The sequence below is a fragment of the Berghia stephanieae genome, chromosome 12, assembly GCF_034508935.2.
Source record: "Berghia stephanieae isolate SIO BIC M18660-M18661 chromosome 12, UCSD_Bste_1.3, whole genome shotgun sequence".
Classification (NCBI taxonomy): Eukaryota; Metazoa; Mollusca; class Gastropoda; order Nudibranchia; family Aeolidiidae; genus Berghia; species Berghia stephanieae.
In genome coordinates, this window is record NC_088371.1 from 39,693,826 (window position 1) to 39,708,825 (window position 15,000).

General features: G+C 40.3%; 1 protein-coding gene across 4 annotated transcripts in view; it reads left to right on the top strand.

Moving 5' to 3' along the window:
• Positions 1-15,000, top strand: part of LOC144957899 (uncharacterized) — a 369,376-nt gene that overhangs the window by 348,532 nt on the left and 5,844 nt on the right. For all 4 annotated transcript variants that reach the window (XM_078889432.1, XM_078889431.1, XM_078889434.1 and 1 more), the window contains one exon: positions 13,603-13,739. In XM_078889432.1, coding sequence (XP_078745558.1) covers positions 13,603-13,739 — 137 coding nt within the window. The remainder of the gene's footprint in view (positions 1-13,602; positions 13,740-15,000) is intronic.

Here is a 15,000-nt window from a genome sequence, read left to right on the forward strand (position 1 = left end):
TGTCATAGAACGCCATTCTTCACGCTCAAGGGCCATTACTTACCTTACCGGAGTTCCGTCTCCCTACAGAGGTTGAATGTCATGGAACGCCATTCTTCACGCTCAAGGGCCATTACCTTACCTTACCGGAGTTCCGTCTCCCTACAGAGGTTGAATGTCATGGAACGCCATTCTTCACGATCAAGGGCCATTACATTACCTTACCGGAGTTCCATCTCCCTACAGAGGTTGAATGTCATGGAACGCCATTCTTCACGCTCAAGGGCCATAACCCTTACCTTACCGGAGTTCCGTCTCCCTGCAGAGGTTGAATGTCATGGAACGCCATTCTTCACGCTCAAGGGTCATAACCTTTACCTTACCGGAGTTCCGTCTCCCTGCAGAGGTTGAATGTCATGGAACGCCATTCTTCACGCTCAAGGGTCATAACCTTTACCTTACCGGAGTTCCGTCTCCCTGCAGAGGTTGAATGTCATGGAACGCCATTCTTCACGCTCAAGGGCCATAACCCTTACCTTACCGGAGTTCCGTCTCCCTACAGAGGTTGAATGTCATGGAACGCCATTCCTCACACTCAAGGGCCATTACCTTACCTTACCGGAGTTCCGTCTCCCTACAGAGGTTGAATGTCATGGAACGCCATTCTCCACGCTCAAGGGCCATTACCTTACCTTACCGGAGTTCCGTCTCCCTACAGAGGTTGAATGTCATGGAACGCCATTCTCCACGCTCAAGGGCCATTACCTTACCTTACCGGAGTTCCGTCTCCCTACAGAGGTTGAATGTCATGGAACGCCATTCTCCACGCTCAAGGGCCATTACCTTACCTTACAGGCGTTCCGTCTCCCTACAGAGGTTGAATGTCATGGAACGCCATTCTTCACGCTCAAGGGCCATAACCCTTACCTTACCGGAGTTCCCTCTCCCTGCAGAGGTTGAATGTCATGGAACGCCATTCTTCACGCTCAAGGGCCATAACCCTTACCTTACCGGAGTTCCGTCTCCCTACAGAGGTTAAATGTCATAGAACGCCATTCTTCCCGCTCAAGGGCCATAACCCTTACTTTACCGGAGTCCCGTCTCCCTACAGAGGTTGAATGTCATGGAACGCCATTCTTCACGCTCAAGGGCCATAACCCTTACTTTACCGGAGTCCCGTCTCCCTACAGAGGTTGAATGTCATGGAACGCCATGCTTCACGCTCAAGGGCCATAACCCTTACTTTACCGGAGTCCCGTCTCCCTACAGAGGTTGAATGTCATGGAACGCCATTCTTCACGCTCAAGGGCCATAACCCTTACTTTACCGGAGTTCCGTCTCCCTACAGAGGTTGAATGTCATGGAACGCCATTCTTCACGTTCAAGGGCCATAACCCTTACCTTACCGGAGTTCCGTCTCCCTACAGAGGTTGAATGTCATGGAACGCCATTCTTCACGCTCAATGGCCATTACCGAGCAGTCGATTATCTTTTTGCCAGTTGTTGCCTCCACATTTCCTATCCAGGACTTCCTTGGTTTGCCTCGTACCTTTCTGCATTCATTTAGGATTCTACATTTTGCAATTTCATGGCATTTCTCCCATCCATCAGTTAATTCCGCAAATTTAATTAAGAAATTAGCATTTCTTCTTCTTCTTTTTCATCTTTTTCCGCATTTTGCAGGGGTACCATAATGAATAATGAATGCCACATCTCCATGTATCTCGGTTCATATTATCATCTTCCTCCAGGCCCAGTTCTTTCATTTCATATAGTACTTTACGACCCAATCCAACCATAATATGTTCGAATGTCAGACCTGCATATATGTAAACATCGCACTTACTGGGGGCAACGAGATTAGAATGCTAATACATTTCTGTCTCTGTGTGTTTTAGAAGAAGAGTAGAGTGGTGTAAGAAATGATATTAAGATTTATATCAGACCATCTGGCAAATTTCCCATCATTTGTTTTACATTATTATTTTTTCAAATTCAATCTGTCACCCCTGATCGGCGACGGTCTTTCTGCCAGACTTAATTTTGTTTCTTTATCGTTGATTTTCTGTCGTATTAAATTTCATCATTTGCAGAATCTTCTTGAGATCTCGTTGAGACGACAAACCAATTATTTCCAACTTTTTTTCCCCCTCGTATTTGATGACATGTAAATAGTCTTAATATTCCTCGCATGAGGATGCGTTTAATTATTAGATCTCTCCTTCCACCCACATTTATTTACTTTCCAGTTCTCTCTCAAAACACACACACACACACACACACAGACACATCACACACAGATACACCCATACCAACAGATACACATTCTACCCGACCCCCCCCCCCTCCCCCTTCTTTCTGTCCCTCTCATAATGGACAGCCTGAGAGGCACTTAATATGTCTTCTATCCCCTTATATCTGTTTTCCAACATGCTTTTTGTCTTTGTCTTGGGATGAGATTATTTGGTTTTGCCCTGACTGAGAGGGAAACAGTCAAATGTATAATTACAGTTTTGGGAGATGATATTTTTTGTCTTGTAAATCACCTCTCTGTTTAACACTGTAATATTTTTGTTTGACATATGTATGATTTGCCAACAATTGAGTGTATTCCTCTTAGTGGGAACATGTGCTTGTGTTAGGATGAGATATTTAGTGACCTCAAACTAAATACTTTGATAGTGTGCTCTTGGAATCTACATCTGTTTCCTATTTGCACCAATTCCCTTTTGTCTTACATTTCTTCAGTTCTTTAATTGTAATCCTAGAACTTTTTACTATCCCATTTTCTTCCATTTTACTAGTGCTGATATGTCCATAATATGTGTTGCAAGCGCCATAAATCCCATCTCTCTCTCTCTCTCTCTCTCTCTCTCTCTCTCTCTCTCTCTCTCTCTCTCTCTCACTCACTCTCTCTCTCTCTCTCTCTCTCTCTCTTTCTTTCTTTCTTTCTTTCTCTCCTTCCTTCTTACTATCTCTAACGCAGGGGTGTGTAGGTGGGGTGGGGGTGGGGGTTGGGGGGTCTAATACTCTCACAGTAGTGTCTCAAATTGTTAAAATCCCCCACCCCCTTTTTTTTCTTCTCATGCTATGTTTAGTCTTCGTACTAGGCTCTGCACCAGTTTTCAATTGTCAATTTATATTTTATCTCTTTATTTCATTTCCCTATCTCTATACATTCCCTCTCTCTCTCTCTCTCTCTCTCTCTCTCTCTCTCTCTCTCTCTCTCTCTCTCTCTCTCTCTCTCTCTCTCTCTCTCTCTCACCCCTTCCTGTTTTCTTTCATAATTTTGTTTCATTATAAATATTAATATAATGTAATTTCTTTGTTATTTTCTCTCGTCATTTTCGGCGTGTTTTTCTGTCACCTGACGAAAGCTTAAGGCCGAAACTTCGTATAATTGTTCATTTTTCACTTTATGAGCTATATGCGGCTATGCGGTCTTGTAGTATGAGACTCGGTTTAGGATCGGAAGGTCCTGGGTTCGAACCTAGCTCGGCGCATTGTTGAATCCTTGGAAAAGGCACTTTACTCACATTCTCTCACCATACTCAGGTGTAAAATGAGTACCAGGCCGTTAACAGCGTTGTTCTGTCCAAAACAAAAAAATGTAATGTCGCCTAACAGGTATCATGTCTCGTCCTATATGTTAAGTGTTGCTGTTGGCCTGGGACCCCCTTGTAAAGCGCTTTGAGAATTTGAGTGGATATTGCGCTATATAAAAACTCTCAATATCTATTCATATTTTCGTTACATTTTAACGTTACAGCCGGGCATAGAATTTCCCTAGGAATGTTCTGATTAAAGTTATTTCCGAAACTCTTTGAAAAGATCATTAAAGTTTTCAAACCCCTTTATTTCCTGACACACTAACATTCACACACATACACTAACACACACTAAAACACACACATACACACACACACTAACACACACACAAACACACACAGACACAAAGACATACACACAAACACACACATAAACACACACATACACACACACTAACACACACACTAAAACACACACATACACACACACTAACACACACTAACACACACACATTAACACACACACACACACACACACACACATTTTGCCTTTAATATTTTTAACTATTATGACAATCTAACACATAACATTTTTCGTGTTAACTTGAAGAAGGCCAAAGGCCGAAACTTTGTTTGTTTTATGTTGTTCCTTTATATATGAATCATCCCTCCACTTCAATCACTCTTTCTATCAATCCTCCACACATCAACAAAAACACACACACAAACACAAACACATACATACACGCATACACACATACACACACAAACACACACATAAACAAACACACACATACACGCATACACAAACATAAACACACATAAACACACAAAAACACACAAACATACACACACATAAGAACACACAAACACACACTCAAACACACACACAAACATACACACAAACACACACAAACACACACACACACACACTCAAATACCTGATTAAGGATTCCACTCATGTCTTGAAGAAACCCCAACCTCCAGTCCACACACACACAAACAAACACACACACACACAAAAATCCACAAACATACACACACATAAACACACAAAAACACACAAACATACACACACATAAGCACACACAAAATTACACACACAAACACACACACAAACATACACACACATAAACACAAAAATACATACACACACTCAAACACCTGATTTTGGATTCCACTCGTGTCTTGAAGAAACCCCAACCTCCTAGTCCACCACCTGACGCTGTTCCACCAATTATGGTGGGCAAACACGACCAGACTATCGTACACCCCGGAGAACGCTTCACGCGTTCATATCGATGGCCAGACATTGTTTACACGTCGATCTAGATCAAACAAAGCAATAAAAATCATATTCCCTTTATTCATCCCATAGGGGAAATTTGTCTCTAGAGTCTAATCCAGGGGAAAACAGTTATTACACAGGCGTCATCCGCAGTGCAGCGCCGCAAAGTGAGGTATGGCGAGGTGACTTGCTCAAGGCCACACAACGTAGCGGGAATTTGAACTCGGTATCTTTCGGGTACAAAGCAAAGACCGTACAGCTGCCCCTATATAGACAGCGTTTATATCAATATAGGTAGACTTCCTTCTCCGTGGACAGACAACGTTTATATCGATATAGGTAGACTTCCTTCTTCATAGACAGATAACGTTTATATCGATATAGGTAGACTTCCTTCTCCGTGACGTGGACAGATAACGTTTATATCGATATAGGTAGACCTCCTTCTCCGTGACGTGGACAGATAACGTTTATATCGATATAGGTAGACCTCCTTCTCCGTGACGTGGACAGATAACGTTTATATCGATATAGGTAGACTTCCAATCCGTGGACGGATAACGTTTATATCGATATAGGTAGACTTCCAATCCGTGGACAGATAACGTTTATATCAATAGAGGTAGACTTCCAATCCGTGGACAGACAACGTTTATATCGATATAGGTAGACTTCCTTCTTCATAGACAGACAACGTTTATATCGATATATGTAGACTTCCTTCTCCGTTTGACAGACAACGTTTATATCGATATAGGTAGACTTCCTTCTTCATAGACAGACAACGTTTATATCGATATAGGTAGACTTCCTTCTTCATAGACAGACAACGTTTATATCGATATAGGTAGACTTCCTTCTTCATAGACAGACAACGTTTATATCGATATAGGTAGACTTCCTTCTCCGTTCGACAGACAACGTTTATATCGATATAGGTAGACTTCCTTCTTTGTAGACAGACAACGTTTATATCGATATAGGTAGACCTCCTTCTTTGTAGACAGACAACGTTTATATCGATATAGGTAGACTTCCTTCTCCGTTTGACAGAGAACGGTGAGGGAATGTGAATAAAGAGCCTTTTCTAAGTACTCAACGATGCGCCGCTCATAGCCTGACTCAAACTCAGGACCTTCCGATCCAAAGGCCAGTGACATACCAATAAACCACATAGCCTCAGAAGGTTCATTTTTCATTACTTTCTTTCCATAAATAAATAAATAAATACAGAATGAAAAAAAATAAAAGAGAAGCTGAAAGATGTGGGAGGAGGGATGACAGAAGTGGGAGGAGGGATGAGATGTAGGAGTTTAAGAAATCCCAGATAATAATCATTTCCTTCTGATTTCATTTTTTCAGTACTTTTCCCTTGGGTCACTCTTTAGATAAGTAAAGTTCCGGGCTGGTAAAATAGCCACCTAATTTGGGACACTCCAGGCAGTTTGTAGGGCCAGGAAAAAGGCTGGTTATTAATCTATTTTCGCTCAATGATAAATGACGTCAATTTCGAAAGCTGTACCATCTATTAAGAGAGGAGGGGTATTTTTTCATACCATTATTATTATTATTATTATTATTATTATTATTATTATTATTATTATTATTATTATTATTATCATCATCATCATCATCATCATCATCATCATCATCATCATCATCATCATCATCATCATCATCATCATCATCATCATCATCATCATCATCATCATCATCATCATCAGCATCACCACCATCATCACAACCACCATTATTATTATTATTATTATTATTATTATTATTATTATTATTATTATTATTATTATTATTATTATTATTATTATTATTATTTAGTATTATTATTATTATTATTATTATTATTATTATTATTATTATTATTATTATTATTATTAACTATAAACGTTCATGGATACACACCGTTTTGTGTGTTGGTCCGTTATACTTCCGGATGGCAATGTTATGAGCTTCTTAGTTAAGCGCATACTATCTATAGAGCTAATTTTGCCGAACAATAGCATGTACTCCTTGCTTTTCAGCTTGAGTGAGACAAATCTATTTTCGTGTTTTTTGGGTGGGTGGGACGTTTTGGGGCATATTCTGAAAATGGCTGGTACGGAGAGAGTTAAATCATTGATTTAAATCGTTGGGGGTGAGGGGGAAGGGGGGGAGGGGGGGGGGGGGGGGAGGGGGCGAGAGTTTAGTTGGTAGAGCACTCGCTTCACACGCAAAGGGACCAAGTTCCATCCCGACTTCATTTCGTGATATAAGGAATGCGATTAGCGGAAGAGTAGCGTCCCTTGATTGGAGGACAAGAGACGCATGCGCACAACCAACATGACCTTCTCTCTCTAATAACTTTTCCGCCGGTGACGTCACAGACTATGGGTGACCTCCAATCAAGGGACGCTACTCCCTATCATCAAAAGGTCATTGTATCGTATCGACTTCGACGATGTTCCTCTAGTTGCTATTAACCCTCTACATACCAACCATAGGAAAATCGTCACATTCGTTACGATACAACCAATATTTAACCCTCTCCTTACCAACCATAGGAAAATCGTCACATTCGTTACGATACAACCAACATTTTCCTTTTGTACACCATAGAATTTAAAGAATATGTGACCCTTCGTCTCAAAACGGTATTAATTTGGGATGATTAAGTTTCTGAAAATTGAATTTGTAGCCAGAAATATCAGACTTAAGTTGAATTTATTTCGCTTTACAGAGGAGAAGCAATATCATATTTTACTGTGCTAAATACCAACGTTTCATATTTTTTTACCAGTTTGACTCTAATTTGACTTTTTAGCATCAGGTCCATCCCGACATAATACTGTTTTGAGACGTTTGGTCACAAATGAACACAGGGTGTTGTAGAGCATGTTTTGCTAAAGAAATTATGTATCGCAAGAACTTTACTGCTATTATGTTTGAGTGATTTTAAAAAATATGTTTTTGTGTTAGTTGGGTGTGAAGTTTTGGGGAAAACCCTGAAAATAGCTGGTAAGGAGAGAGTGAAAAGGGTTAACATCAGGAACAGAGGCGAGCTCGATTACGATACTTTATTCCAGAAAAAAAAAATTAAATAAAGATTATAGAATAATTTAGTTTTGTTATGAAGATTGGGCGGAAACGAACAGGGACACACGCTGGGTTTGGATCGCTGTCGAGACGGCTCGTGTTCGAAAACGTAATTTCCGAAACTGGAGGTTATTTTAGCTTGGCAAAAAAATTATGGGAAGTCCAAGAATTGAGAGTTTTTGACAAGATGATAATATTATATAGAGCAATATCCACTAAACGTGCTCAAAGCGATTTACAAAGGATCCATTAGCAACACGTATGATAAAGAACGAGACATGACATGACGCCTGTTAGGCGATAATAAAATTGTTCCGACATAGACAACGCTATTGATGGCCAGGTACTCATACTTTTACACCTGAGTACGGTGAGAGAATGTGAGTAAAGAGCCTTTTCCAATGACTCAACTATGTGCCGAGCGAGGCTCGAACCCAGGACCTTCCGATCGGAAAGCTAGTGTCATACCATGCATAAGACATAAAAGCACAATTCAATCGAATGAGGCTGTTATATTCATCTTTGTTTATCACTTTATTTAAAAATTATTATAAATAAAATAAAATTCCTTTTATTCATCCCATAGGGGAAATTTGTCTCTAGGGTCTATTCCAAGGGAAGACTAGAATAACTCAGTACAGCACCGCAAAATTGAGCTAAGGCGAGGTGACTAGCTCAATGCCACACAACCCAGAAGCGAGTGATCGAACTCCGTACCTCTCGAGGATGACGCAAAGACCGTACCGCTGAGCCACGCTGTCCCTTATATGTACTAATAATGTTATAGCATTTCACGATCCAACAATTCGTATTAATTTGGCTTTTAGTTATTGGTTGCCATGTCAGCACAATATGGCGTCTTCCGGTCTCTTACTCTTATTGTCAACCGTCACAATATTACTATCTCTTTAGTAATCCAATTATATTTCTCTCCCCCCTCTCTCTCTCTCTCTCTCTCTCTCTCTCTCTCCCTCCCTCTCTCTCTATCTATCTCTTTCTCTCTCTATCTCTCTCTCTATCTCTTTCTCTCTCTATCTCTCTCCCTCTCTATCTTTCTCTCTCTCTCTCTCTATCTTATCATCCCTGTCTCTCTCTCTTCCTCTGTATCTCTCTTCCTCTCCCTCACTCTCTCTCTCTTTCTATCTCCCTCTCTCTTCCTCTCCTCCTCTCTCTCTCTCTTCCTCTCCGTCTCTCTCTCTCTCTCTCTTCCTCTCCCCCCCCCCTCTCTCTCTCTCTTCCTCTCCCTCTCTCTCCCTTCCTCCCTCTCTCTCTCTTCCTCTCTCTCTTTCTCTCTCTCTCTCTTCCTCTCTCTCTCTCTTTCTTTTTTTCTCTCTCTGTCTCTCTTCCTCTCTCTTCTCTCTTCCTCTCTCTCTCTCTCTCTCTTCCTCTCTCTATCTCTCTCTGTCTTTCTCCCTCTCTCTCTATCTCTCTCTCTCTATCTCTCTTTCTCTCTCTCTCTCTTTCTTTCTCTCCCTCTCTCTCTCTCTCTCTCTTCCTCTCCCCCCCCTCTCTCTCTCTCTCTTCCTCTCTTCCTCTCCCCCATTACAACCCCTCCAAAGGGCTGGCTACATACACACTTCCAACAATAATATAAGAAACGGTGACAGACAAAGCAAGAAAGAAAAGTACAAGAAAAGAAAATAACATCCCAAAAATGCAGTCTTCCTTGACTTCCAAGAACCTCTGTGGTGTATTGGTAGCACTAGCAAGTCTGACCAGTAACCAGGAGGTCAGAGGTTCGACACCCCCAAGTCGACGAAGATATATTTTTTTCTCGTATTTTTGTTTCCCACTTTTTTCCTGGCACTGTTTCTTCATACACATAATTGATTTGTTCAGATCTTACACAACACCGGTACATGTTCAGTGTTCAGTAATTTCTCAGTTATATTCACACTCAGGGGCAGGGGCGCGGCTATATTGGTTGATTTGGTGCCTGGGGGCGTGGCTATATTGGTTGATTTGGTGCCTGGCACCAATTCCATCTTTAAAAAAATGGATCACAGCATTTGAAAAATATTAAAACTAAGAAATGCATGAATCGCCTCTTACTTATTTGAGTAAGTCTTTTCTGTATATGTTTTTCTTTCTTTTGTATTTACAAAATATAGCATGTTTTAGTCATTTTCTTCCGTTTCTGGCACCACCTTATACTGTAAGCATGCCACGCAACTACATTTCCAATGAGTTTGGAACCGGAAGTGTAGATGTTGTTGACTCGACGATGTCCCTGCCCTGTTGATTTATTCCAGATGGAAGTAAGTCAAAGTCTACTACTGGCAATAAGCCCCTAATGGCCTATGCAAATCCAGTCCTGGCGAGAAGTCTGTGTGGAATCCGTTACTCCTGTGCCCGCTCACGTTCAGATAAACAATTTAAGTAATGGACACAGAGAAATTATAATAATAATAATAATAATATAACAACATTAAAGTACAATAAACATCTTTAAAAAATAGATGATGAATGAATTTCCGCTATAGAAGGAACGAAACTGGCGACACTCAGCTTTTGTTATTGTTTTTAGCCAGCCATTTTTATTCTCACTAAATTATTGTATGAATCAGACAATAATACTCGTATCATTCGACTGTAGTCTTTTATTCATCCTGTTTTGTTGATAAAGGGGAAACCCGAAACGTCCACAGTATCTGTATCCGTCTAATAAATTAAAGTTGTACAATTGACTATCTATCGTAGTACTTGTGAGGGCTGATCCCCAGTCGAGACAGGCGGTAATTTTTGGAGAAAGTAACGCTGGGAGGCAATGGCGATGTCGTACCAGTAAGGTCTCGGGTTCAAACCCCCATCACCGCCTCGAAATGTTTATTCTCTATTGTCTTCTGGCACTTTCCTACTCACTTCATCTCTTGAGTTGATGGATTAGAATTTTCTACAGGACTACAGAGATAGAGAGGAGGGGGGAGGGGGGAGGGAAAGAGAGAGGTGGGGATAGAGAGAGAGGGGGAGAGAGATAAAGAGCGAGAGAGAGAAAGAGAAGGACTAGAGAGATAGAGAGAAGGGGGGGGGAGTAAAACAGAGAGAAAAACATGGAAAGAAAGAAAGAGAGATAGAGAGATAGAGAGAGAGAGGGGGAAATATAGAGAAAGATAGAGAAAGATAGAGAGAGAAAGAGAGAGAGGGGGGAGAGAAAGAGAGGGATAGGAGAAAGAGAGAGATAGAGAGAGAGAAAGAAAGAGAGAGAGAGAGGAGAGAGAGGGAGAGAGAGAGGGAGAGGAGAGAGAGAGGGAGAGAGAGGGAGAGAAGGGAGAGAGAGGAGAGAGGAGAGAGAGGAGGGGAGAGAAAGAGAGAGAGAAAGAGAGAGAGAAAGAGAGAAAGAGAGAGAGAGATAGAGAGAGAAAGAGAGAGAGAGAGAGAGAGAGAGAGAGAGAGAGAGAGAGAGAGAGAGAAAGACACAATCATTACTAGACAGTTATATTGTATGTCCAAAGAGATAAATTCCCACCCTGAGCACTGCCGTATCTCGAAAAACCTATATTTTAAAATTTGGCCAGAAAACTCGTCCTTCAAATATCGATCAATTTAAATGACCCTCATCTTGGCACAAAAAAAAAAAAAAAAAAAAAAACCATCAAGGTCCCAGGTTTGAGAGGGTTTTTTTTTTTTGGTTGTTTTTTTGTTTTGTTTTTTTTTTTTTTTTTTGTTTTGTTTTGTTGCCAAGATGAGGGTCATTTAAACCGATCGATATTTGAAGGACGAGTTTTCTGGCCAAATTTTAAAATATGGGTTTTTCCAGAGTACGGCCGAGCACATCTTGCCTTCACAGCCATTATTATCATGTATATTTGGCGACATTCTCATGGTAAACAGGCTGCAAGATTATTTAGGAATTTGGGATTTCCAGAGCACAAATCACCATACTTCTTGTTACAGGATTTGCATTTCCCCCCGCCTACAATATTATTCACAATTGCCAATGAAGCCATGAAAATCTATAACAATATTATATGGAATATTATTATTTACAGTCCGGAGGGACTTTTTGTTGTTGTTGTTGCTGGGTTTTTTTTCTGTGTTTGGTTATTTTGAAAAGTGGTTTTCTTCTCCTTCTCCTTCTCCTTATCCTTCTTCTTCCACTTTCATCCTTCCTGTCTGGCTGCCTGCCTCCCTTCCTTTTTTCCTTCTGTCTTTCTGTCTTACTATCTTTCTGTCTTTCCGTCTTTCATCTTTCTGTCTTTCTATCTGTTTGTCTTTCTGTCTTTGTCTTTCTTTCTTACTACCTTTCTGTCTTTGTCTTTCTGCCTTACTATCTGTCTATTTCTCTGTCTTTCTATCTGTCTGTCTTACTATCTGTCTATTTCTGCCTGTCTTACTATCTGTCTGTCTTACTATCTGTCTATTTCTCTGTCTTTCTATCTGCCTGTCTTACTATCTGTCTGTCTTACTATCTGTCTATTTCTCTGTCTTTCTATCTGCCTGTCTTACTGTCTGTCTGTCTTACTATCTGTCTATTTCTCTGTCTTTCTATATGTCTGTCTTACTGTCTGTCTGTCTTACTATCTGTCTATTTCTCTGTCTTTCTATATGTCTGTCTTACCGTCTGTCTGTCTTACTATCTGTCTATTTCTCTGTCTTTCTATCTGTCTGTCTTACTATGTCTATTTCTCTGTCTTTCTATTTGTCTGTCTTACTATCTGTCTATTTCTCTGTCTTTCTATTTGCCTGTCTTACTATCTGTCTATTTCTCTGTCTTTCTATCTGCCTGTCTTACTATCTGTCTGTCTTACTATCTGTCTATTTCTCTGTCTTTCTATCTGTCTGTCTTACTATCTGTCTGTCTTACTATCTGTCTATTTCTCTGTCTTTCTATCTGCCTGTCTTTCTATCTGTCTGTCTTACTATCTGTCTATTTCTCTGTCTTTCTATCTGTCTGTCTTACTATCTGTCTATTTCTCTGTCTTACTATCTTTCTGTCTTCCTTTCTTTCTTGCTCTCTTCTTCTGTTTCTCAAATTTTAATGTGAAAGGTTTCAATCATTTGGTTTTTATTTCTATGTCAAATCGGACATTAATCTGCGAGGCGCACAGTCAATGGAAAATACGCTATCTATATTCACATTCTCTCATCGTACTATAGTATGTGTAAATAAAAAGTACATGACTGATAAGAAAGTTGTTTCTGTATGTATAAAATAAAAATGAAATATCGCCTAACAGACATCTCATCTCGTCCTTGCCGTTAGTTAGCTGTCACCGTAATCAAAACGGTATTATTAAGATGCTGAAAATGGAATTTGTAGCCAGAAATATCATGCTTAAGTTGAGTTTATATACTTTATAGTGGATAAGGAATATCATATTTTACTGTGCTAAATACCGACGTTTTATATTTTTGACCAGTTTAACTATAATTTGACTTTTTAGCATCTGGTCCATCCCGACATAATACCGTTTGGAGACAATAGGGAATGAGATTAGCGGAAGAGTAGCGTCCATTGATTGGAAGTCACGAGCGGAAAAGTTATTAGAGAGAGAACGTCATGTTGGTTGTGCGGCATGAGACACTTCACCAAAAGCGAGGACGAGAGAGACGCATGCGCAAAACCATTTTGACGTTCTCTCTGTAAGGTGACGTCCAATCAAGGGACGCTATTCTTCTGCTAATCTCATTCCCTATGGGTGGCATTTAATGTATGAGAGTTTTCCGATTTACAAAATGTTATTCCTTTGTGTTCCACAGCTCTGGGCGTGTCGGACACACTCAAGCTTCTGAACGACTTCCTGTACTCTATAATGCTGATGATCTCCCTTGACAACCCCAAGGCTGGGGAGACCATGATGGTCAACGTGTATCCCTACGCCCATTATGTCTTCCAGGTGAGGAAACTATAGATAGCATGAAGATGACGTCACTCAGGTCTTTGTTATTGTTTTTAAGAAAAATTAAATTGGGCTTTATATAGCGCATATCCACTAAATGTGCTCAAAGCGCTTTACAAGGGGTCCCTGGTCAACAGTAACATTTAACATGTAGGACGGGACATGCCGCCTATTAGGCGATATTGCAATTTTCGGACAAAGACTCCAGGTACTCATTTTACACCTGAGTACGGTGAGAGAAATTGAGTAAAGAGCGTTTTCCGAGGACTCAACTATGCGCCGAGCTCGAGGCTCGAACCCATGACCTTTCATCCGAGAGCGAGTGTCATACCCCTAGACCACATAGCCGCACATCCATGTTTATGAATAATTCTCTCCCATAGTGGGCAGGGAGGTACTTGCTGTGTCTTCTATCCCCCAGTATCTGTTTTCCAACTTGCTTTCTGTCTTTGTCTTGGAATGAAATTACTTGGTTTTGTCCTGGCCCTGGCCGGAGTCCTTGGATGTGAGGGAAAAGCCAAATGTATAGTTATTGTTTGGGGAGATATGTTTTTCCTTGCAAATCATCTCTCTCTTATTGGTTATATTTGTTATTTTGAGTGTGCACTGTAGACATTTGAGTGTATTCCTCTTAGTGGAATCTTGTGCAGGTGTCTGGGTGAGACTTTTTCAAACTAATTACTTTGATAATGTGCTCTTGGAATCTACATCGGTTTCCTATTTGAATCAATTCCCCTTTGTCTTACCTTTTCTTGGGTGCTTTAATTGTAATTTTAGAACTTTTCACTATCCGTTGTTCTTCCTTTTTACTGGTGTTGATATGACTTTAACGTTTTGCAACCGTAAAACCCTTAAAAACAAAAACAAAAAAAAAAACAAAACAAAAACAAACAAAAACATTTTTTAACACATCAAATTTAAACGAATGCACGTATTTGTAACCTGACAACTCAAAACGGTAATACGTCAGGCGTCATGTTAAAGGTTGCCGATGGCTTGTGACACCCTGTAAAGCGATTTGAGAATGTTTAGTCGATATTGCGCTATAGAAAAGCACATTTTTCTTTTTCTTTTTTTTTTCTTTTAATCAAAGGGGATTTTTATTCGGGTTTTTTTGGGGGGCGTTATTTTTTAAAATTTTGTTGTTGTTTTGTTTTTGTTGGGGATTATTTTTGGGTTCTTCTTTTTTTTTTTTCAATGTGTTGATGCGAGTATGGACAGATCTGGCGTGATGTTAGGATAGGAGTTTCTCACGACA